General features: G+C 34.9%; 1 protein-coding gene across 1 annotated transcript in view; it reads left to right on the top strand.

Annotated features, from left to right (window-relative positions):
* The window catches only part of Pros1 (protein S), an 81,915-nt gene that overhangs the window by 14,275 nt on the left and 43,826 nt on the right, over positions 1-23,814 (top strand). Inside the window, exons 2-3 of the mRNA XM_010602896.3 lie at positions 15,105-15,262; positions 19,408-19,432. Of these exons, the coding sequence (XP_010601198.1) occupies positions 15,105-15,262; positions 19,408-19,432 (183 nt within the window). The remainder of the gene's footprint in view (positions 1-15,104; positions 15,263-19,407; positions 19,433-23,814) is intronic.

Genomic DNA, 23,814 nt, shown 5'->3' with positions numbered 1-23,814 from the left:
TGTATATATATACATATATGTATTTTTTTTTAACCAGGAATCCAACTTAGAACCTTGCAGTTGTGAGGCAGGCATGGTGCCACTGTACTAAATCCCCCCAGCCCAGCCCTCCTCAATAATTCATCAGTTCATCATTCCAGAAGAGTAATTCTTTCTAGATATTGAAGTATACAGTGAAACCAATGAAACTTTGATAGTTATCACACTGACTTAATTCCTTAAATGTAGTATTAATTATTTAATTAAAGGTATGTTATATGACTTTTCTATAAAGCATTGAATAAGTCTTCTAGTACTGGAACTACTGAAAATTTAAATCCAAGTATAGAATAAAAGGCTTTAACTATGAATAAAAATTGCTGCTGCTCTATGATAGAAGAACCCTGATTAATCACTGAGTTATTCATCAGCTATCTAATTGGACTTTGCAACAATTCCAATAGCTCAAGGAATAACACTTCTGCTCACAACTTTAATATTTATATTTTAGTAATGACAGCCTAGTGGGCTTTCCTGAGAAAAAGTCCCCATATGTAGCCTACATCCTTACCGCTATGGCTGACTTTTTAATGAAATTTATGAACAAACACTGGACTAAATAACACAAAGTTGCAGTCTAATGACCGACTGTGACCCATAAACTTGTGTATCTAGCACTCGTAGCATTTCAAAAGTGAGAAATTTTAATATGAACATTCAGTTTTATGATGTCTCATAAAGATGAATATCTGTAACTCTGGCCCACATTTGATCATAATAATATTCCACTAAAGCTTATACAGAGCTGTCTTTTTAGGTAAGCCAGCTCCCCTCCTGTTGCCACTATGGTGGGCATTCCCCACTGTCTTTCACCAATTCTCTTTCTGTGTTTGTTACCTTACATTTTAAAACTTTCCAGATCGTGGTCCTTGCACGGGATTGTCTTGAGAGGAAGCACAAATTATAATTACTAAGTAGGTTATTCTCCTTCCTTTATTAGAATTTCTCTGGTGTGGGACTATCTCACAAGTGTTCACCTAGAACACAAATATTTCTCTGTGTTATGAAGTAGAGTTTCTATTTGCTAATCCAGAGAGTTTTTGCATGAAACAATCAATGAAGAATTTTGTGGATTGTCTTTCTATGCCATGCTAGTGTTAATACTTTCTCCAAGATTTGCATGTTCTCCAAATTTCATTCAGGTGAGCAAGGACTGCTACCTAGACTCAGCCATTCATTTTTTTCTGACACTACTTGAGGTCTGGGAACTCATTACGATGGCCTAATTGCCACAATTTGTACTCTAGGAACAAGAGCCAGTAAAATGTTTTTTTTTTTTTTTTTAAGTCTAAATCGGGTGTAGTGGAGCACGCTTGTAACTCCAGCACCCTGGGAGGTTGAGGTAGGAGGTTAGGCTACAAGCTCCAGCCTAACCTGGGTAACTTAGTGATTTATCAAAACTCTGTATCAAAACAAAAAATGAATGAAGGACTGGAGAAGTAGCTCAGTGTGAGGATCCTAGATTCAATTCCCAATACTGAAACCCAATGGCTTCCCCAATTATCTTCTTTTGATGTTATTGGGGAAAATCTATATTGTGGGGTGATGTGGAAGAGTAAGGAAATTGACTAGATAGGAGCCAGAAGGAAGATTTAAGCCAGAATTTGTCTCCTATTATTTGTAAATTCTCCCCATTCCCTCATAATAAACAATGTCTGGCTTTTCTACCATGTGGCCCTTTTCTGTGATAATTTGCTTCTACAAGGCCAACAGGAAAACTTTTTCTATTGCTTCTTGTCTCTAATTTCTCAATCTGTCTCGTTCTGAAAACTGAAGTTAGTATACAAGTTTGTCTGGAGCCTCATTTCTTTTTACAACTGACTTTTCCCTGCTCCTCTCCTCAAAAAGGGCATTTGTCTGTCCCCAGTCTCCTAAAATGTTTTCAACATTTTAGTCCTTCTGTTTAGAAGCCCTTTCCTGTTTGTCATCCTCTCCCAGTCATCTACAGTGGCGAAGACTTCTCAAACTTTAGGTTTAAAAGATTTTTGTCCCTCAGCTTTAAGATAATTAATTGAAGGGAAATGAAGCTTTCTGGAATTCTTTTCCATAATTTATATAGAAGAAAAATTTAGAAAATCATTTTCTCAGTTGTTATTTCTAATACTTAAAAAAGTATCTGATGACTTTTTCTTTTTAGTTCATTGTTCATTTTCTTCAAAGAATAAATATAAAATACTTTTTACCTATGCATTTTTAATATACTCATCTGATTTTTAGAATTAACAAAGGAACAAATTAGCATATTATTGAATACCTCTGATTTAGGCATTAAAGTTTTTTCTTAATTTTATATTGGGATAAAGTAGGCTGCTGTGGAATAATGACACATTAACCTCTGAATTAATGTCTAGATTTCCAAACCTCAATGCAAAGTTAGAGTTTCTTTCTTAACCATGTGAAGTCTTATGTGTTTTGTATAAATTTCTTCCATCTTAGTTATTCCATCTGGTACACATGGCTGCCAGTATCCCTACAATGAAGTGAGAGGTATACTTAACTGTTTTATTACGGAAGTAACAAAAGTTACTTCTGTTTAGAGCTCAAACAGCTCCAACCCAAGGAAATACATGGTATATTTTGTCACATTATCTGTATTATAGACATTTTCCATCTAATGTTAAAATTAATGTTTCATTCTCCAAAAATAATATAAATACTAATGGCCTATTTAATCTTTGGTAATGTATCTTATGAAGTGTGAATTTATTTAATGTTCTGAATAAAATTTATGATAGAGAATATAATTCCTACGTCTACAGCATATTAGTCAGGGTATTACTATTATAATACTGAGATAGTTATTAATGTAGTAGAATGGAGATTTTTTGTTTTAAAGTGGTAACAGTTGATATTGAAATTACTCCCATAGGGCCGGGGATTTAGCTCAGTAGTGTCATTGCCTGCCTCACAAGCGTAAGGTCCAGAGTTCCATCCTGGCACCCTCCAAAAAAATTGTTCCTGTGATGACAACTATTATTATTTTAGAAATTATCTTGAAAAGCAGCTTTAGATTTGAAAAGTTAAGACTAGAAAACGTGATCTATAACTGTGCTATGATAGTGTGCTCCATGCACTATTATCATCACCTTTACCTGAAAAGTGAAGTATTTTTGGCCCCAACTACAGGTATACTTATACATAATATTCATTTTAACAAGATTCCCAGATAATTCCTTGTACATTTAAATTTTGAGACTTTCTGATCTATAAGGAGAGAATAGAGCAGATAGATAAATAATATATGTATAAGAAGTGAACACAACTTTTCAGGACTGGCAATAGGGCATTGTTATTCAGCTTTCCTTTACTAAAAAGAAATACCTGTGGCAAATAGCTTATAAAGCGAAAAGTGTTTTGTGGTTCTGGTTTAAGATCAGTTACTCTATTGGACTTCTAGCAAGGGCAGTACATCATGGCAGGAGGATATGATGGAGCCAGGAAACTGCAGAGAGAGGACAGGCTGGGGCCCTACAATTTCGGTCAGGAGAATGCTGCCAATGACCTCAGGGCCTCTTATAAGGGCCCACCTCCTAATGATCTATAGCATCTCCCAGTAGAACCACCCTGGGGAGTAGTTCTTTAACACTTAAACTTTTGAGTGACACTACCTATATTCATCCATTGCAGAAGGCAACCCAGGAGAGAGAGGCAGACATCAGGGAAGGAGAAAGGAAACTGAACAACAAAGCAGGATAATGCAACTTGTGAAGAAGGTCTACAGTGACAAATCAGTAGATATGAGGTGGAGAAAGACTTAGGAACTGGCATTTCTAAGACTCAACTTGAAATTTAGGTGCCTCAGTTTAAATAACATCAGCCCTTCCCACTACCACACTCCCTCTGCCCCCTACTGCTTTTTCAAAGAGGGTCATTGATGACAAAGGTGAGAATATAGCTAGCTGTAAGATGTAAGTAATATGCTGTAAACTGAAGGGCTTAGTAAAAGTTCACACCCAAGAGCAGAGAAGCAAAGCACCAAACAAATGCAGAAGTATTGGGAGACACGATCATTTTCATTAGGTGTGGGATTAGGTTACCTTTACCATTCAGTGAATCAGAAAGGGCAGGAGCCACTTGCCATTATTAAAACTAAAATCTTTAAATTGTTAAGATCTATTTTAAGGTTTTGTTAATGCTAGAAGAAAACAAACCTGATTGTTTAAAAAACTAGTTTATTTTGGCTTTTTCTCAGTGACGCATATCCTTTCTGTTTAAATATTTCTCTTCTCTTTGATTTTACATTATATGTATCTGGGAAATACTTACAAATAAAAACTTAATAATTTTAGGGCAATTGGGCAATCATTTTTTAAAAAACCAACAAAAATATTTTTGCATAACAAAATAGATTGAAAGGATAGTTTAATACCAAAATTTTTATGGAGTTTTTTTTTTTTAAAGGAGATAATAGTCTATCAGTACTGGTTGCAGGTGGAGAGAAAAAAATGCGGAGTGGTGAGCAGCATGATTTGGAATCTAGACACTGGAAAATAACAGCTTGTGGAAGAAAAGAAAAAAAAGAGAAATAGATCCCCAGGAACTAGGAAGAAACTAATAGGAAATAAAAGCTACAGAGAAATTGAAGAGACAACAAAAGGCAGATTTAAAAAAGGAAACTGCCAGGCGTGGTGGCGCATGCCTGTAATCCCAGCACTCAGGAGACTGAGGCAGGAGGATCGCTGTGAGTTCAAGACCAGCCTGGGCTACATTGTGAATTCTAGGTCAGTCTCAACTACATAGTGAGACCCTGTCTCAAATAAAATAAATAAATAAATAAATGGAAACAGCCTGGCCTTTCTTCCTGGCTCCTGGCTCACAATTTGCAGCTTTTGAAACTCAGAAACAAAGTAAATGCTGGTAATGAATGCCCAGGGATAAATGAGATAGTGGAACACATCAGTGGTTGCTGTGATTTGTGGGAACAGCATGGGATTCTGCTCGCATGGGAAGTGATCCCAGTCCTAGTAAACTATATTCCCGAAGAGAACACGGGCTTGAATGATTGAACCCAGGACTCAGAGCAGCCAGGAGATGGCTTCACTTCGGGGTTCCCAGTGTTACCCCCCCACAATGACTGTGTTAGAGACAGGCATAGGAGACAGCCTGAGTTTCTCTGAATTTGAATGTTTTGGCATTGGAGCCATTGGCTGACTACTTGCTGTTGCTTGTTGACTACTGTACATACCTAAGTTTCATCATCTTGTAGCCTGTTTCTATATGTAATATTTTACCTTCATTGTCTTAAATTACTACCTTCCTGGAAATTTAGATCACTGATGAATGAGGATGATGTTTTGCTTTTCTGTCTTATTCCTGTGTTTAAAAGTTATTCCTTAGCACATTTCCTTGACCTATGTCTTTTTACTGTTGGTTTCTGCTATGTAGTCTTTGTTATGTTAGGATGAAGCTTTGTTTTGATTCCTAACACCTTTATTTTTATTAGTGATTTTTCTTAAATCAGAAATGTTTTATATTTTTGTCTGGTGGCTTTTAGGCAGCTACTTTGATATTGTAATCGTTACCTAATCCCTATTGGTACTTTAGTAGATATCTACTTTTGGTTTTGAGACAGGACCTCCTGGTATTTTCCAGGCTGGCTTTAAACTTTAGATCCTCCTGTCTAAGCCTCTATAGCATAGGAAGTTACAGATGAATATAACTGCATTGGCTAATTTATATATTTTGAAGGAAATTTTAAATTACTTAGATGAACTGTGATTGGCATAGGCTTCTTCTGGTGTTTGTTTAGGTCAGCCTGTTTCTCTTAATTTAAAAGGTTGTTATTTGTCCTGTTGCATTGGCCAGCTTTCATTTTGTTGGTACAAAATACTGAACATCCTCAAGCTACAGGAGCTCATGGTTTCTGAGCTGTCAGTCCATGGTTGGCTGACATCAATTTAGAAACATCATGGCCCAAAGGTGTGGCAGAGCAAAGCTGCTTAGCTCATAGCAGTTGGGAAGCTGAGTAGGGGGTTAACCACAAAGAGGAAGGGATCAAGTACCAGATATGGAACCCAAAGTTCCATTTCCCTTACCCACACAGACACACCAAGAAGTGTGTGTTACTAATCCCCTAGGTGGCTGCCAAGCCAATCAAATTGAAATTAGTAGTTTTCAGGTTTTAATTTAAAAGCTAACAGTATGCCTTCTTCTGTAAATGAGAGTAGGAGAGAAGGTACTACCTGATTTGTAATTCTTAGAGGAGATTTATGATTAATCTGATTTTCATTCTTTTTTTTTTTTCAGGAAGGGGTCTTGCTTCATTCACAAGGCTATTCTTGAACTCACAGTTTGTCTCCATCAGCTTGCAGGTAGCTAGGATTATAATGTATATATTACTGGACCTGACTTTGATTTGTGCTTTTATTTTTTTATAAAGTATTTTTTTATTTAAATTGAATTTATTGGTACATTCTAGGTAGACAGTACAGTTACATTCATTACTGGGATCTTATACCTGCCAGGTCTTGGTGATTTGTGCTTTTAATATCAATTGCTTCTGGGGCTTCTTGAGAGATGCAAATAAAAACAACAGTGAAATTGTACCTCACCCCAGAACAATTGGTTGATATTTAAAAATTTTATATTATGTTTAATTTTATTTCTTTTTTATTTGGTTTTGCATTTAATAAGACTCTATATGAAAGGTAGTATTTTTTGTTAGTTTTGGAAAATGTTGCACTGTTATTTATATGATTTTTTTCCTCCATATCCTCTGTTCAGTCTTTCTACAACTACTCTTGAGATCAAACCTTTATGACTTTTTATGTTCATGTTTTTTATCTCCTTGAAATTCTGGTATAGGTTTCAGGAGATTTCTTTAATTTTTCTTTTAACACTTCTATTTGAGAATCATATTGTAAACTTTCTGGGTTTTCTTTGGGCTTTTCTTTTGATCTCTTCATTCATGATCCATTATCTTTTTATGTTATGAGGCTATTCATTAGTTTCTGTTTGTTTCTATGAGTTCTCTTCTCTGAAGTTATCTTCTTTTCTCAAGTCAGTTTAGTCTTTCTTTTTCATGTTACTGGAAGTTAATTTCTTTTTTTATTTCTGATGATTGTTGGTTGTTTCTTGATACTTAAGTAGCAATGCTGATTTGGTTTAAGGTAGAACATGTGTCTTACTCTGTAGTTGTGTATATTGATGAAGTTTCTTGCTTATTTTTCATTTAAAGAGAAAGTTAGTAGTGCTGCACACATTTATTGTTTCACTTATATAATTGATGTTTATTGAACTGTCTCTGATTGTACTATTGTGTGTACACTGGAATGGGGAAACCAATGCTACTCTGACATTGGTGGAATTTCAAATCAATCCTTCTGTTTCTATTTGCATTTCTCTCACACTCCTACTAATGCTGAATTAGAGTCTTTTTGAGGTTTTTATTACCCAGGAAGATTCTGACTTCTGTGGTAACACTGTCCATATTGGCTCAGATATACCACTTTTATATATATTACTAGGCAGTTTACATTAGTTTTTCAGCTTGAAGAAATCACTGAAATCACTTAACTAACAATGACCTTTTCTGCACTTTCAACTATTGAAAGTTATTCCTTTTATAAAAAAATTATTTTACTATCATTTTCATATAGACTCAGAGGAATAACAGTTGAAAACTTTCTACCGTCTTTAATCATAAACATTACTTTTTACTTTTTATGTCTTTAAAGTACAGCTAGATATAGCTGCTAACTTTTTTGCCTTGTGAATTAATATGTTCACACTGCTATAACAAAATGGAATTGAGTATGTGGCTTAAATCATAGAATATTATTGTCTCATTTTTCTGGAGACTAGATAATCCAAGATCAGGGTTCTAACCAATTTTGATTCTGTGTGGGTGCTTTTCATTCTCACTGTGCCTTCTCACTATATATTTGCATGTCTTTTCATTGGTGTCCACATGAGGAGAGACAACATGCAAGAATGCTGAGAACTCTCTGTATTTCCAATAAAGATACTAATCCTTTAAGATCAAGTGCCTGCCCAGGTCACCACATTTAATATAATTACTTCCTTAAAGGGCCTGTTTCCAGATGCAGCCACCATAGGGATCAGGGCTCTGTTGTATGGATTTCTGGGAGACACAGATATTTAAATTATAACATTCTGTTCTTTGATCACCTAAATCCATGTCCTTGAAAGCAAAATACATTATTCCTTCTAAAACAGCCTCAAATGCTGTAACTCAGTGCATCATTATCTACAAAGTTTAAAGTCCAACATATCATCTAAATCAAATATGTGTGTAACTCCTGAGGCAAAATTCCTCACTCACTGGGAACCTATAAGAACAGAGAAATTACATGCTTCTAAAGTATATTGGTGGGACAAGCATAGAATAGACATTCCCAATTCCAAAAGACAAAACTTCAAAAGAAGAAAGGAGATCCAGTCCCCAATCAAATCACAAAGCTAGCAAAGCAAATTCCATTAGCTCTTGAGGTTTGAAATAATATTCTTTCATTCTGTGGTCTTCCTTCAGGTCCAGTGAGGTGGTAGTTTCTCCTACAAAGCCATTCAGATGGTTGTTCTACCTTCTGGATTAAGTGTTAGCCCTACCTCACTACCTTGCTGGGTTCAAGCATTTTCCCAAGACTGTTGGATTGACTCTCTGTCTCCAAGAACAGTGGCATCCTGTTGAAACCATAGCTGCCCTCAGAAACCAAGGAGGAAGTAGCTTTGTCCCTGGGTTTATAATGGGAGTGACAGCCCTGATGATCTTGAATTACTGTCAGGATCTTTCTTCCCTTGTCTGAAAGAGAAGGCTATTCATCATTCCATCCCATGTTGTCTGTTTTCTGTAGTCCCATCTGGCAGTGTTTAAGTAGTACAATCACATCTCTATTCTTGATTTCTGCTGAAATGTCTGATTGGATATTTAGTTCACAACCATATTAATCTTCTTAGCAAATGGCTTTTCTACTGCACCCTTAGTTTCCCATCAGAATAGGCCTCTTCATTTTTTATGATATGGATAAACCAAAAATATTCCAAATCCTTTGAATACTGGTTCTTTTATTCTTAACAATTCTTTAATTCATCTTACACTTTTCTCACACAGTAGGAAGAACTCGAGCCACATATTTAACACTTTGCTTAGAAAACTCTCAATATCCGATTTCATCACTCACAATTCTACCTTCTACAAAACACTAGAACACAATTCAGCCATTTCCTTGCTTTGTTATAGTTTCTAGCATTCATTTTAGTCTGAGACTTTACCAGAATGGACTTTAAAGTCCATATTTTTACCAGTGTACTTATTATTCGTGATTATTTATCTTATATCTGAGTAGATGGATAGTCTTCTAAAGAACAAGCTCTTCCTTTCTCTCTACCTTTCTTCTTTTCTCTCTGAGTACTCTTTGAATTTTGGTGCACAAATCTCCAATGTCCTTCATTGCAATCTGTTATTTTAACCTGAACGAACCTCAAAACTTTTCTCATCTGCACTCATCACCCAGTCCCAGATCCGGTTCCACATTTGTAGGTATTTGTTAAAATAATACCGTACTTCTTGTACCAAAATCTATATTGATCTTTCTGGGCTTCTATAACAAAATACCACAAACTAGTTACTAAACCGTAGAAGTTTATGTTCTCACAGTTTTGGAGGCTGGAAAGGCCATGAGTGAAGTTATCACTAGTTCAACTTCAGGAGTGGTCTCTTTCTGTACTGGAAAACTTCTTGCCTTTGCACTATGTTCTCACACAGCTTTCCTTCATGTATGGGTGTGTGAAGAGTGCCTTCGCCAGAATCCTCTAATGTCTCTTCTTTTAAGGATACTAATCTTTTTGAATCAGGACCTCAGCCTTGTGATCTCATTAACCTTAATTTTCTAAAAGAGTCATCTCTACTCACAAGTGCAAGATCCTGAGTTCGACCCCTGGTTCCAAAAAAAAGAGTTTTCTCCAAATACTACCAATGGATATTAGGACTACAGCATATGAAGTTGCAGGAGGGGGACACAAACAGACAACGCATAATGGATCACCAAGTACAACACAAATGACTGTTTTATTATTTTGCTTATTATGTAAAGAGATAAGCAAACTTTTCACTGTGTTCATGGTCACTTCTGTTTGAAGGAAGACCTCAATTATCCCAATCATTTTCTCTCCTTCCCGATTGTTATCATTTTATTCCATTTTTACTTACTAACTTTGTCATATAGAGTGCTGTATGTTCAACAGTGAATTCTGAGCAGCTAGTATTAAATTCTAAACACCTACTTGCCATTATATTAGTATTCTAAATAATCTCACGTGCATATAAGTCCTTTGAAAATAAAAAATATCCTAAAAATCAAAAAAGAAGCCATGAGACTTGTAATTTAAAAAAATTATTTTTTCCAGCATTGGTGATGGCAAGTGCATATGTTACCTCTGAAATTTACCCTTAAGATGTCCTTTATAAGCTTCTCAGAACACTTTACAGTTGCTTATTGCTTATTTCAGAGATCTGCAAAAGACTGCAAGAAGTAGGTTATTATAAAGTGAGACCAACTCTTCACTGTCACCTTTTTAAATGATCTATAACAATTTGTTGCTTTTCCAGATGCAAATACAGACACAGGCCAGTTAATTAATAATATTAATGTCATCTAACAAAGTAGGACAAATAGAACAGAAACAAAGCATATCCTGTATGGTACCCTCATGGTATATGACATCAAAATCAAATAGTATTTTAGTGTTCTAATAGATAAGGGATTAAAAATGAGAAGGGGGAAGAGGGAGAGAGGGAGGAAGAAGGTGAGAGGGAGAGAGAGAGAAGTTGAATTTTGCTACAGGTATGAAAGAGACCTGTTGTAGCCTAACCAGTTTGCAGCCTAACAATCAAGAAAAGACCAGAGAGGATTATGGAAAATGTCTTTATTCTTATCTTGCCAAATTCTCAACTCTCAATCCCTTCAGATGAAGTACTTTCATTTATCGCTCACCAAGAGGAAATAAATCAGGCAAAAGCAATGACCAGTATAATTTGAGAGGTAGTAGCAAGATGACTGTTCTTGTGAATAGAAGTATTTGTCATTTTGGAGAGAATACTCAGTATGCACTCCTTTCTTTGTCTATGGCTAAATCAAAAGCTTTAATCTCCTCCTCCTTCTTCATTTTCTTCTTTTTTTTCTAGAATAAGGGCCATAAGCTAAAGTTATAATTAAATCCTGGACTAAGAAGATAGATGTTCATTTCATTCCTGTTGGCTACATAGTTCAGGCATTGTCTCTCTACTTATTCATTGAGTAGAGTAGGAGGTTCAGTGGTCACATTTTTAAATGCTACCTGTAGCCTTCCTACTTCTGAAAAAATGCCAATGCTCACTCCTCTAATATAAATGTTTTCAAACTCACCTTTGTACATGCACCGTATAATTTACAGATTATTTTCTATCCCCCCACCATTACATTCTTTACCCAGAGCATTCAAACATTTAACTGTAGTCCTCTTTTGATATTGTCTTCATTGTTTTTACATGTTTTCTTTAATGCAAGAATGAATTTTTGTTTGTTTGTTTGTTGAGACAAGGTCTCACTCTATAACCCAGGCTAACCTCAAACTTACTGTGATCCTCTGGCTTCAGCCTCCCAAGTGCTGGGATCACAGGTGTGATCACACCCAGCTAATAACAAATATTTGCATATAACTTTTTCACATACTTTACTCCATACTTTAAATCATATCTAGATTAGTTATAATACCTAGTTCAATGTAAATTTTATGCTTTGTTTCTTAGGAAATAATGAGAAGAAAATGTCTGTATATATTCATTATAGAAGCAATCAACATAGGTCTGGTTACACAGAACATGTCAGCAACAACTTTGTTTCTTTTCCCTTTTTTTCTTCAATATTTTTGATTTATGGTTGGTTGAATCTACAGATGTGGAATCCATAAATGTAGAACTAATAGATATTGAAAGGCAAATGCGTATTGAAGAAACACTGAAAAAAAGGATGGGTATAAAGATGGCTCCCACCTTATGAGTTTTAACTTATAATGCGTTGTCTTGATGTTGCAGAAGTAATACATATTCCGGAGAAGCTAGTTTGAATTTTGATCTTTAAATGGGCCAGTAATAATCAGTATGAGGTCAGATAGTCTCAAAACGCCAGTCAGTGACACCAGGCACAGCTCTGACAGAGTTATAATCACCAGGGTAAACAGTCAACACTCTGTCGTATGCTGTGTTATCAAGCTGTAACTGTTAGTAGGTTATGTTTATTACATGAATTTTTGGTTTATGGTATTTTCAAATTCAGGGTTTATTGGTGCATAATCCCACAAGAAGTCAAGAAGCATCTGTATGAATTCCATAAGCACAACTTGCCAGCTCTGTGAGCTCTCTCAGCTTCAATTTCTGCAATAGGAAAATGAGGTGACAATTCTGTCCTATAGCTCATTGCATTATTTACTTGAAGGCCAAATGCAGCAACACACACTTTGAAAATTATTAACTATCATGTCAAATTATTAATTGTAGCGAGCCTAGGTGAAATAAAACATAATTAGAAGTACAACAGTTTGTTTTGACATTCTGCTCATCATGGAAGTAAAACTTCTTCTTTTCTGAGAAACAGTAAATAGTAAAGGCCAGCCTGCAGATCTGAGCACTAGGATGTTTATAATCCAGTTCTTGTTTTGTCATTGAATTCATAGTTTAGTACAAATGTGCTGCATACTTTTTACTTGACTCATCTTTTCTAAAATGGTAGAGGTTATTATATTCCTTTTTAAAAATAAACCTGGGTGGGCATTGTTTTAAACTACCACCTCGATTCTGCAGGGATGGTTGGCACTTGACTGTTTCACAGACACAAATATAGTGAGTTACTGAACTCGGCCTATGTCCTGTCATGGGGACCTAAGAAGAAAAAGATATATTCTTAAAATATTATGAAGTTCTTAAGTGGCAAACTTCATAATCTTAATGGGAGAAAAGCCAAAGCACGGATGGTTATCTTTTTCTAAATTTTTTGACCTTGTTTGTTTGGCTTTTGTTTTGTTATTGGATTAATGTCTTCATTTTCCAGTGAAAGTGTTATTGTTTCCCCAGGTAGAATCGTGTATTTGCTTTGAAGTTCAGAAGGTCCACATTTCTGCCCTATTGATTACAAAGCAGCATGTTTAAAACTACTTCAAATATATGAGATGATTACACATATTAGGCTCGTTTAATGTTGACAGAGTTGCCATTTATCAGCCAGTAATACACGCGACAGGTAGCATGTTCATATCTGTTTTTTATACTCACACAGCCTTGATTTAGTCTTTTTTTTTTTTTCTTTGTTGGTACTGGGGATCGAACTCTGGACCTTTTGCTTGTGAGGCAGGAGGCAGCATCACTAAGCTAAACCCCCAGCCCCAAGTCTTTTTTTTAATTACAAGAGACAGAGTTATATGCACAAGCCAAACTATTTAGCCATCACATTCAAATTTCTCTTTTGGCAAGTAAGAGAAATAAAGTAGCATTACTGACTTTGCAGCTGAAAAATTTTCAGTTATTTAATCATTTAGTATGGTGACCCTGAATTACTCCCTTTTCTTTTTCCTTCTTTTCTCAATTGTTATGTACACATTGTTTATTATTTACAGGTAATACAACAGTAGAAAAGGAAAATGCATTTGTCTGCTGTATTACTTACATGCTTAGGAAAAGAACTATTTGTGATAAAATCTGTATGAAAATTATTTGCAAAATTTATTTATGCCTTTTACGCTTCTCATTAAAAACTATGTTCTACTGGGCATTGTGGCATATGCCTATAATCCCACTTAGGAGGTTGAGACAGGATTGGCTCAAGATTGGCCTACCAATTGAATTCAAGGTCAGTTTGAAGTACATATCATGACCCTGTTTCAAAAGAAAGTTACCAGAAAATAAAGCTGTTCTATTCAACATACTCAAATTATAAAGATAAAACTTTCATATTTCATACTTTCTTAAACATCTCTGGCTGATCAATATAGGATTATATTATGGGCATAGAATTCTACAACTTGAGGTTATATCTTGGAGATCTTCAGTTTAAGACTGTCATCTTTCCTTTTAAAAGTTTTTTTATTAACCCACAACAAAGAAAAGATAAATAATAATATTATATTTTTGAATCTCTTCTTATTTCTAATGTTTTAATTTTAATCTTTTTTTCCTTTTTTGTCGGGGGGTTGTTTTGTTTTGCTTTTTGGTGCTGGGCATTGAACCTAGGGCCTCAGGCATATTAGGTAAGTCCTCCACCACTGAGCTACATCCCAGCACCTGTTTATGTTGTGTTAAGTGATTTTGTGTACAACATTGTACATATTCCAGAATTGGTTGGCCCTTGGTTTTTTTGTTTTTTTTTTTTGTAATTTCCAAAATTTTCCTTTAAGTTCTGCATGTGATTTTTCTATTCTAGGTAATGCAGGTAATTTCTTCCAGTCTCTGGTTAGTATTAAACTTTGCTATGTTATTTCTATTATTGTTCAACTGTTAAAAAAATTTACGTAGTCAAAATTCCAAAGTTGTCCCCCTTTTTTCTTTTTGGCCTTGTGTATTTTGTGCTTCAAACAAGATCTTTTTCCATGAAATTTTATCTCCCTGTTTGTATGAATAATTAAATATTTTAGCTTTCCAGCTACTTGTCAAATATTTTACCTATATTTTTCCATCTCCACAGAGATCCCAAAAGTTTATTATTATTCTTGCTTTAGGAAAGCTTATCAGTCTCACTTTAAAGATGGTGTGCCTGACTTTTGACATAGCATTTTAGCATGATGTTTTTCCATTGTAGCTATAATATGGTAAACAATGAGTATCATCTTGTATATTTGGACTCAAGCATGAGCTTGAGTAATTTGTGTCGGTCACTGTAATCCTGCTGTAGCTGCACACCAAACCTCCTGAGTGATTAGACAAAATGCTTCTGTGTCTGTATTTTTACTTAGTCCATTGTACAGATTTTAAGTGTCATATAATTCATCAGCAGAAATTTATTTAGATTCCTATTATTTTAGTATATCAGCGAAAGAAAGCAAAAATAATTTATTCATAAAAACTTATTTTTTTCCTTCAGTTTTGTCAAAGCAACGCGCTTCACAAGTCCTGGTTAGGAAACGTCGTGCGAATTCTTTGCTCGAAGAAACCAAAAAGGGTAATCTTGAAAGAGAATGCATTGAAGAATTGTGTAATAAAGAAGAAGCCAGGGAGGTGTTTGAGAACAACCCTGAAACAGTAAGAGTCCATGGAAACTATCAAGTTGATACACTTACACATATTTCCAGCTTGAGTTCCCATTTAATGATTTTTTTGTAACACATTTCTCATGTGACTATTTCCATTTTGGGAAGAGGTACCTTCAAGAGAAAGGAGGCTCATTATCAAGCTACTATTACCAATAGCAGTGTGCTCTGAGCAAACTGTAATTCACTTATACCTCATTATCAGCAAACAATGTCAACTCATGGTTTGTAAGTATTTTTTTCCTAACCAGAATTTGATAGTATTGATGGAGAAGAGATGTCTCAAGTACAATACCTTATGTGTTTGTACTGTTATCATTAAAGTTCTTTAAGTTTGTATTTTCTGTACTTTATTGCTAGGCTGTAGAAACAAGACCATCTAATCCCTTTACTTTAGGACTCTGACCAAACAGCAATATCACATCAGATCATCTCAAAAGGGTGCTGCAGAGGAATGCTGCTCACCTCAGGGCAACCTGTAGGCAGAGAGAGTAGGGGGTTGGTGGGGAGAGTGTGCCAGGACAAAAATACAAAATATATTCAGGGCACACCCCCTGGTGACCTACTTCAACCAACTAGGCCCCACATCCTCAGTTTTTGTCGTCTTCCAAAAATACCATCAAATTATTTTTGTTTTTTGTTTTTCTTGTTTTCTTTTTAATTGAGTTTATTGGTACATTTTAGGGATACAGTACAGTTACATTCATTGTTGGGATCTTGTACCTCTACATGACAGCTCTTGGTTCTCATTTTTTCCCCTTGTCCCTGTCCTCCCTTCACCCCCCTCGTCCCCTCCCCATTTACAAACACTTTTAATTCCATTTTTTCATTTTCTCACATTTTTTTTCTTTTCCCTTATTCCCCTTCCCCTACTCTTCCCACTTTCCCTACACCTTTAGCCCTTTTCTTCCTATTTCACATTGTAATTATCCCATTAGGATCTAGAGTCATTCATAGGAAAATGGATACGTTTTTGAGGATATGCTCCTAAGTGAAATAAATAAGTCATACATGTGTAAATACTGAATAGTTTCTCTGGTGTGAAAAACGATAATGCCGTCAAATTATGAATCCATCAGTGGATTAGGGACCTCATGATCCAGTCACCTTCCAAAAGCCTCCCCTGATCACATGAGCCTTTGGAGGGCCATTTTAGATTCCAACTATAACTATTATAGAACCTAGAATAAGAGGAAGAACGCATGAACGAGATATGTCCTGCACCTCTACCATGCCTCTCAGTACCATGAGAAAAGATGAGTGAGAATGAGCAGGACCCATGCATCTGGAATTAGAGAATCTGTCCAAAACTAGCAGGATGTATTATCTGGGGCTATTTTTGAATGTCATTTACCTCTACTTATTCTAATAAGTACAAAGGAAAATTTTTGAAGTACTCAAACATCATTTTTTAATCTTTTCAGGACTGAATCACAATGTTGCTCTCTGTTAGGTTTCCTTAAATGATAAGTAATTAACAAGACAATAATATTTTATTCTTATTATGAAGGGTTTTCTATGTATATTACACATTTTGCTTTTCTAAAATAAAAAGAATGTTTGTACACTCTTAATTATATAATATACATTTCAATAATAAAAAAGGAATAGAGTATATAACATACATTTGATTTTATTATGAAATATTACATATATAAATATATACATATATATATCAAAATAGAATGAACAATATAATAAATCCCACTGTATCCACCTCCTCTTCAGTAATCTGATTGTTTTATTTTACTTATTCTCTACCTTATGCACTCTAATTTTTGCTTTGTTTTGCTGGAAAAAAAATTTTTTTGAGACAGGGTCTCACTATGTGGTTGAGACTGACCTGGATCTCACCATGTAGCCCAGGCTAGTCTCAAACTCACAGTGATCCTCTGCCTCAGCCTCCCGAGTGCTGGGATTACAGGCATCTGCCACCACACCTGGCCCTGCTGGAATTTTTAAATTTTTATTAAATTTGTTAGTACATAATAGGTATACAAAACAGTTACATTCATCTCTGACACCTTATACCTATATGTGACTTATCAGGTTCTTATTTTTCCACATACCCCAGCCCTTCCCCCAGTCTCTCACCTTCCCTGTTTACAAAGACGTTGTTTCCATGTTTTCCCTTTTCACAATTTTTTTCTTTTCGCTTTTTACCTTTCCCCTACCCCTCCCACTTCCTCTATTCTTTTAGAGATTTCTATTATGCAATATCACTTATACATTTTAATCCTTATTTACACTTTTACTTATTTACACACCAGAGAAACTATTCAGTATTTACACATGTAACTTACTAATTTTACTTAAGAATATGGCCTCAGTGTGCATCTGCTTAGCTATAAATCTCTCTAGTTTCTCATTTTTTAGGCTGAGTTGTATTCCATTTTATTAAAAAAACCACATCTTCTTTATCCAGTCTCCAGTTGATGGGCAGTTGGGCTGTTTCCAAGTTTTAGCTATTACAAACAGTGCCGCTATAAATATGGGTGCACATATATCACTGTGGTATGATTCTTTTAATTCTTTTGGGAAGATACCCAGCAGAGGAATAGTTGAGTCAAATGGGACTTCTACTCCTAGTTGTTTGAGGTATCTCCATATTGATTACCACAGTGGTTGCACCAGTCTGCACTCCCACCAACAAGGAAGAAGTGTTCTTTTCTCCCCACAACCTGCCAGCATTTGTTATTAGTTGATTTTTTGATAGCAGCCATTCTTTATGGAGTGCAATGTAATGTGTTGTTTTCATCTGCATCTCTCAAATGACCAGTGATGTTGAACATTTTTTCATATGATTATTTGTTGCTTTTACTTCTTTGTCTGAGAAATGTCTGTTCATTTCAGATGCCCATTTTTGAATTGGGTCTTCATATTTGGGGGGAGTCTGATTTTTTTGAGTCGTTATATATTCTAGATAGTAGTCCTTTGCCTGAGGAAAAGCTGGTAAAAATTTTTTCCCACATTGTGGGTTGTCTCTTAGCTCTGCTTATAATTTCTCAGGCAGTGCAGAAGCTTTTTAAAAAGATTCTTTGTGCTAGCTCTTATGCTACTGAGGATTTGTCCATAAAGTCTTTTCCTTTGCTGATATCTTCAAGAGTTCTACCTAATTTATCTTCCAGGAAGTTTAATAAAAGGTGTCAGAAAAAAATGGATTTCAACTTGTCAAAGATTAAAACTAGACCTGAATCCTTCACCATGCACTAAACTAAAATCCAAGGGGATTAAAGATCTAAATATCAAAACAGAAACACTAAACTTGCTGGAATATTTTAACCCACGTTTGCATGCCTGAGATTATCATAGCATAACATCATTGGTAACTACTTATATATCTACAAAGATATATATAGTTTTATATAACCTGTAGTATGTATATATAAATATATAGTGTATATATATAATATAGTATATGTAGTATACATATATTTTTATAGGTATGTAGTTGTAAATACATTCTTTTTTTTTTGGTAGTGCTGAGGATTGAACTCTAGGCCTTCTTGCTGGTGTACATCCCCAGCACCGTTTTTTTTTTTTTCTTTTTGAAGACAAGGCTAAGTCACTGAGTTGCCCAGGCTGGACTTGAACTTGAGATCCTCTTGCTCCCCTGTCTTTCGGAGCGTTTGAATTACAGGCATGCACCACCTAACCCAGCTTTTAGAGTTTAGCCTTGTAGAAGTCCATGGAAGAGGAGGAAATATCCTGGAGAAGGAAAAAAATCTTTAATGCATTTCTTCACCTCCACTAATTCTAAAATTGCTTTCTTTGACAGAAAACAAAGAGATGACAGAGTAAGGCAGAGATGGGGCAAATGAAGGGAAAGAAAAAAATATTTGTTGTGGCTTGTCATTTTCAATCCCAGCCACTCCCATTCCCCTTAAATGGAACCTGCTTCCAGATTAGAAGCTCTTGAAACATTATTTAATTAATTAATAATGCTTTAAGTCTAGACTCATAGGTTTAATATTACTTATTTACTCTTGGTATACTTTACTGTAGAAACAACTATAATGTAAAAATGCAGTGTGCAATTTATTTCCATCTTCATTAGAAAAATGCACTATAAAATTAAGTTTTATCTCTGTAATTAAATTTAAGTTTGTTAATATATGGTTTTTTTTTTCTTTCTAGGATTATTTTTATCCGAGATACCTAGGTAAGTTCAAAATATGCCAATCATGAAATCATAAAGATGGAAGTGAGCTAAGCCACTTTCCAGGTTGACTCTGACTCTACCTGGATATTCAATACAATATAATTTAATTACCCCTGGGAGGGAGATTCTTTTTTCTGTCCTTTTTATTTAAAACTATGTAAACACATTTGAAATGGTTCTTTAATTACCATGCATACATTTTGACTTTTAGTCTTTTTCTTATTCTTTGGTCCTTCTCATAATTTTGGGCTCAGTTACATTTAGAATCCCAGGCATTCTCCAAAAATACCTTAAAAAAAAAAAGAAAGAACTTTAAGCTCTTCAGAGTTTATGGCATAAACAATTATTATTTAGACATTTAAAGAAAGTATTAATGGCTTCTCTCTTTGTGACACCATTTTATCCACCTTGCAGTATCCATCGTTTCCTGGTTTGGGGTACGTTTTGGCACTCTCAAGGAAGGAGGTCGTTTTTTTCTCACACGCAGGAATTAGATGATTTCAGCTAAATATCAACTAAAGGATGCAAGGCTTAGTACTTGGGACAGGTATCAGTAATTTCAGACAATCAAAATGGAATTTAATTTGTGTACGTCTTTCTGATAGGATTCTCCATGAATCCAGCACCCAGTGGCGTGGTCTCCCTTCTTTAGTTTCAGAATGTCCCTCATCTATGCATCTTTTCTTTGCATTTTCACCTTCTCTGCATAAGTTTTTAAAAAATCTTTAGAAAGTATAGAAATAAACCCATATATACACTAATAACATGCAGCTTAGAATTACTAGAATTTCATACATAATAATGTCTTTTTAAGTCACTTCTCTTGAAATTTGAGGATTTAATTATAATTTAAGGCTTTTTAAAATTTTGTTTTTATTTTGTCTTGTTCTGGGTACCAGTGCAGCAGTTTCAGGGACCATACTGAGATGGGGAACTATTTATACACTAAAATGGTGTCAAGAACTTTTATCTATGCTTTAGGACAATTAACAGGCTAACAGCCAAAGATCACTGGGTAGAAGACTCGTTTTTAGAACCAGTGACTGACTTCACAGCTCCTGAGATGATTTCCACTTTTTAAATGTACATGACAGTGAGCATCTTGTGTTTGAGGTACATGCTGAGCTCTTGAGCTAGGGAAACTCAACAATAATGTACTGTTTCTTGTTCACCCTCTTCCCAACTGTGGGACGTCATTTCAATAGTATCTCTTTAGGACACTGCAAGATCTTAAATTACCTTCCCTGAGCTATAGTGTCCGCATTTTTCAAACGAATAGAAATAATTTGGTTAAAATTTGCAGCAAGAAGTAAAATGAGATAATACTGTCAGAGCACCCGGAAGAATGTTTTCTTTCTTTTTTTTTCCTATTCCTTTTTTCTTTACTTTGTTTCTTTTCCTTCTCATCTCTTCTCTACCTACTAATATCAAACTTTGATAGTTTCGGACAGATTTGGAAAGGGGCCACTGTAATATTAATTGTGACATGATGTTATTTGCATCTATCAATATGAAAATGCAACAAGGTTTTCTAAAACCTGCTGCTGCTATATCTTTAAAGGGTGATGGTATAATAGGTCCATATCCATGAAAATAAAAACTTTTAAAGTTACATGTGACTCCTCACTTTCTAAATAAAAAACTAAGAGTTTGTATTGTTGAAGTGGAGGAAAGACTATTTCAGCATCTCAATTTTAGATTGGAATTTAATTTTTTATAAAACAATATTTGGCTACTAAAAATAATACATTTTGACTGAAAACATTGCTTAACCTTACTTCTTGGGTCCATGCAATGGGGCTGTGTCTCTCTAAGAGCAACACCCTAGAAGATACTTTTTTTTTTCTTTGATCACATAGTATAGTGGAATAAACACAAATTACATTTTAGTACAGTATTTTGATTGGGAGAAGTTCCTTAGATATTTTTCTTTTCTTCCTTTATCCCTCTCAACTTTCTCTTTTCTGACCCCATTTATATTTCTCTTCTCTTTCTTTATCATTTGGCAACATGGTAGAAAACCAAAGTACAGAAACAAACAAACAAAAACCCCAAATCAAACCAAACAAAAACAAAAAGCAAGATGTGTGTTCTAGTTTCTAGCTAGGTCACATTAAGCAAAGCGATTTAACTTTTCAGGATCCATATTTTTAAGTGTACATTATAACTGTATGTTTCATATGAAACAAAAATATACTTTTGGGTATGCTTTTTTTACTCAAATTTTATAATTTGGCCTTTGTATATAAATGCAAATGATACATTCCACTGTTGAACACAGGGGAACAAAAAACCCTGTCAAAGTTAAATTTTTGTCACTTTACATTATATTCTTTGGACAATGATCCTAATTAGAAAAACAAATTGCTTTTATAATTCTAGTTCTGGTTAGGGTTGCTAAGGGCCATACTCTCACAACTACCTCATTACAGGGCGATAAAGTCAGTCAAGAAAACAATCTCTCTAGCCCATAATTTTTGCTGGATGTTTAGACTTGACAGCTCAAGCGCTTTAAAATTCTTCATTCAATACACATATCCCCTATACTGTTTTGACAACATAAAATTTTAAGTAGAGATGCCTTGTTTTTATTATACAAATCAAATTTAGTTTTTTTCTGTAGAAAATAGGATAAATGATTCTACCATCCATATGGTGGAAAGAAATCTCTTGGGGAGAATACTAAACTCTAAGACTAACTGTGAATATTCAAAATCATTTTTAGTTTCTAGGTCCTACTAAGTTGGTTATCAATCTAAACTTCTCATTTCATCCCTTCTTATCATCCCCAGAGAAGCAACAGGATCATAGATCCTATTATAACAAAATAAAATTTATAAATAACAAGAAACATAAGAAATCTATGGATAAATTGCAGGCTGGCTTGACCTGGTGTGTGTGTGTGTGTGTGTGTGTGGGTTCGAGTGGTGAAGGATAGGATAAGGATTTAAAAAATGGCCTAAGTGTTTGAATCAAGAAAACAAACAAACAAAAAGTATAATGGAACAAACCCTGAGTTACAGGATACAAAGAAGAAAATCAAAGATCAGTATAAGTAAAATAAAAATACAAAAGTAAATATTAATGAAAGCAAAATCTCATACTTCGCAAATGTTCATAAGTTAGACTGCAAACATAATAAAAAGAAAAACAGAAAATGAAAGGGAAGAGATGCTAATATACAAAGTTAATAAGAAGAGAAGAAATATTTTAAACCCGTGTAAATAAAAAAGATAATCATAAAATATTCCAAAAAACTATAACCAAAATTTATTTGGAAATTTAGATAAGCCAGTTATGTTCCTAGGAGTGTGTCAGACATCTGTAACTTCACAGGAAGCAATAGAAAATTTAACTGTACAATTAAGCGCTAAACAAGTTGAAGTCTCAAAGTCTTCCTCTTCCTACTCGTTCCCAAATCCAGAAACCAGATGCTATTTTTATAGATGATTTCTTCCAAATTTTCTCTCTTTTAAAATTGTTCTACAAACTGGAAAAAGATTTTGTAACATGAACTTACTCCACAACAAAGGAAAAAAGAAAAATAACATGATCCGTCACTTTATTACTTAATCATCTGGCAAAAATTAGAAAGCAAAGTTGTAAGAGTTCTTATGCTCTGTTGGTGGGAAAAACCTCAGGAGAGCTATTGAGTGCACGTCTATCTGATGATCCCACAGTTATACCCCCGGGTATCTATTCCCAAGAAATCCTCATAACACTAAAGAGGCTTGTATGAGGATATTCATTACAGTGATGGGAATTTGGAACAAATCCAGTGTATTATAGGTAGAGAGGATTATAAAAATGGAGGTCACATGCTATGGAGTAATGATTAGCAACAAATTAAGTGCAGCCAGAGGGGAGGGTCATGAAATTACAGTGCTGAGTAAAGCATATAAGAAAACATGCTATACAATACAAAAACCACTTACAAAAATAAAAAATGAACACAAAGTTATAAATATGTATTTTGTAAGAACACGTACAAATATTTAAAAGGTACAAAAACCCATTCAGGTTCTTGGCCTAGAGCTTGTGACTGTGAGTGGAAGCAGGGACAGAAGATAATGCATACATTTTTAGTTTTTGGAGACAGGGTCTCATTATGTAGCTGAGACTGACCTGGAACTCACTCTGTAGCCAGACTGGTCTTGAACTCACAGAAATCTCCTGCCTCAGCCTCCTGAGTGCTGGGATTAAAGGCATGTACCCCCACACCCAGCAAATGTATACTTTGTTTGTTTGTTTTCCTTTTTTTTTGGTACTGGGGATTGAACTCAGGACCTTGTGATTGCGATGCAGATGGCAGAACCACTGAGCTAAATCCCTGGCCTGTATATATATATATATATTTTTTTTTTTTTAAAGACCGGTATCAT

The sequence above is a fragment of the Fukomys damarensis genome, unplaced genomic scaffold (assembly GCF_012274545.1).
Source record: "Fukomys damarensis isolate Sample0158 unplaced genomic scaffold, DMR_v1.0_HiC HiC_scaffold_24, whole genome shotgun sequence".
Taxonomy (NCBI): Eukaryota; Metazoa; Chordata; class Mammalia; order Rodentia; family Bathyergidae; genus Fukomys; species Fukomys damarensis.
This window is presented reverse-complemented; position numbering and strand designations above follow the sequence as displayed.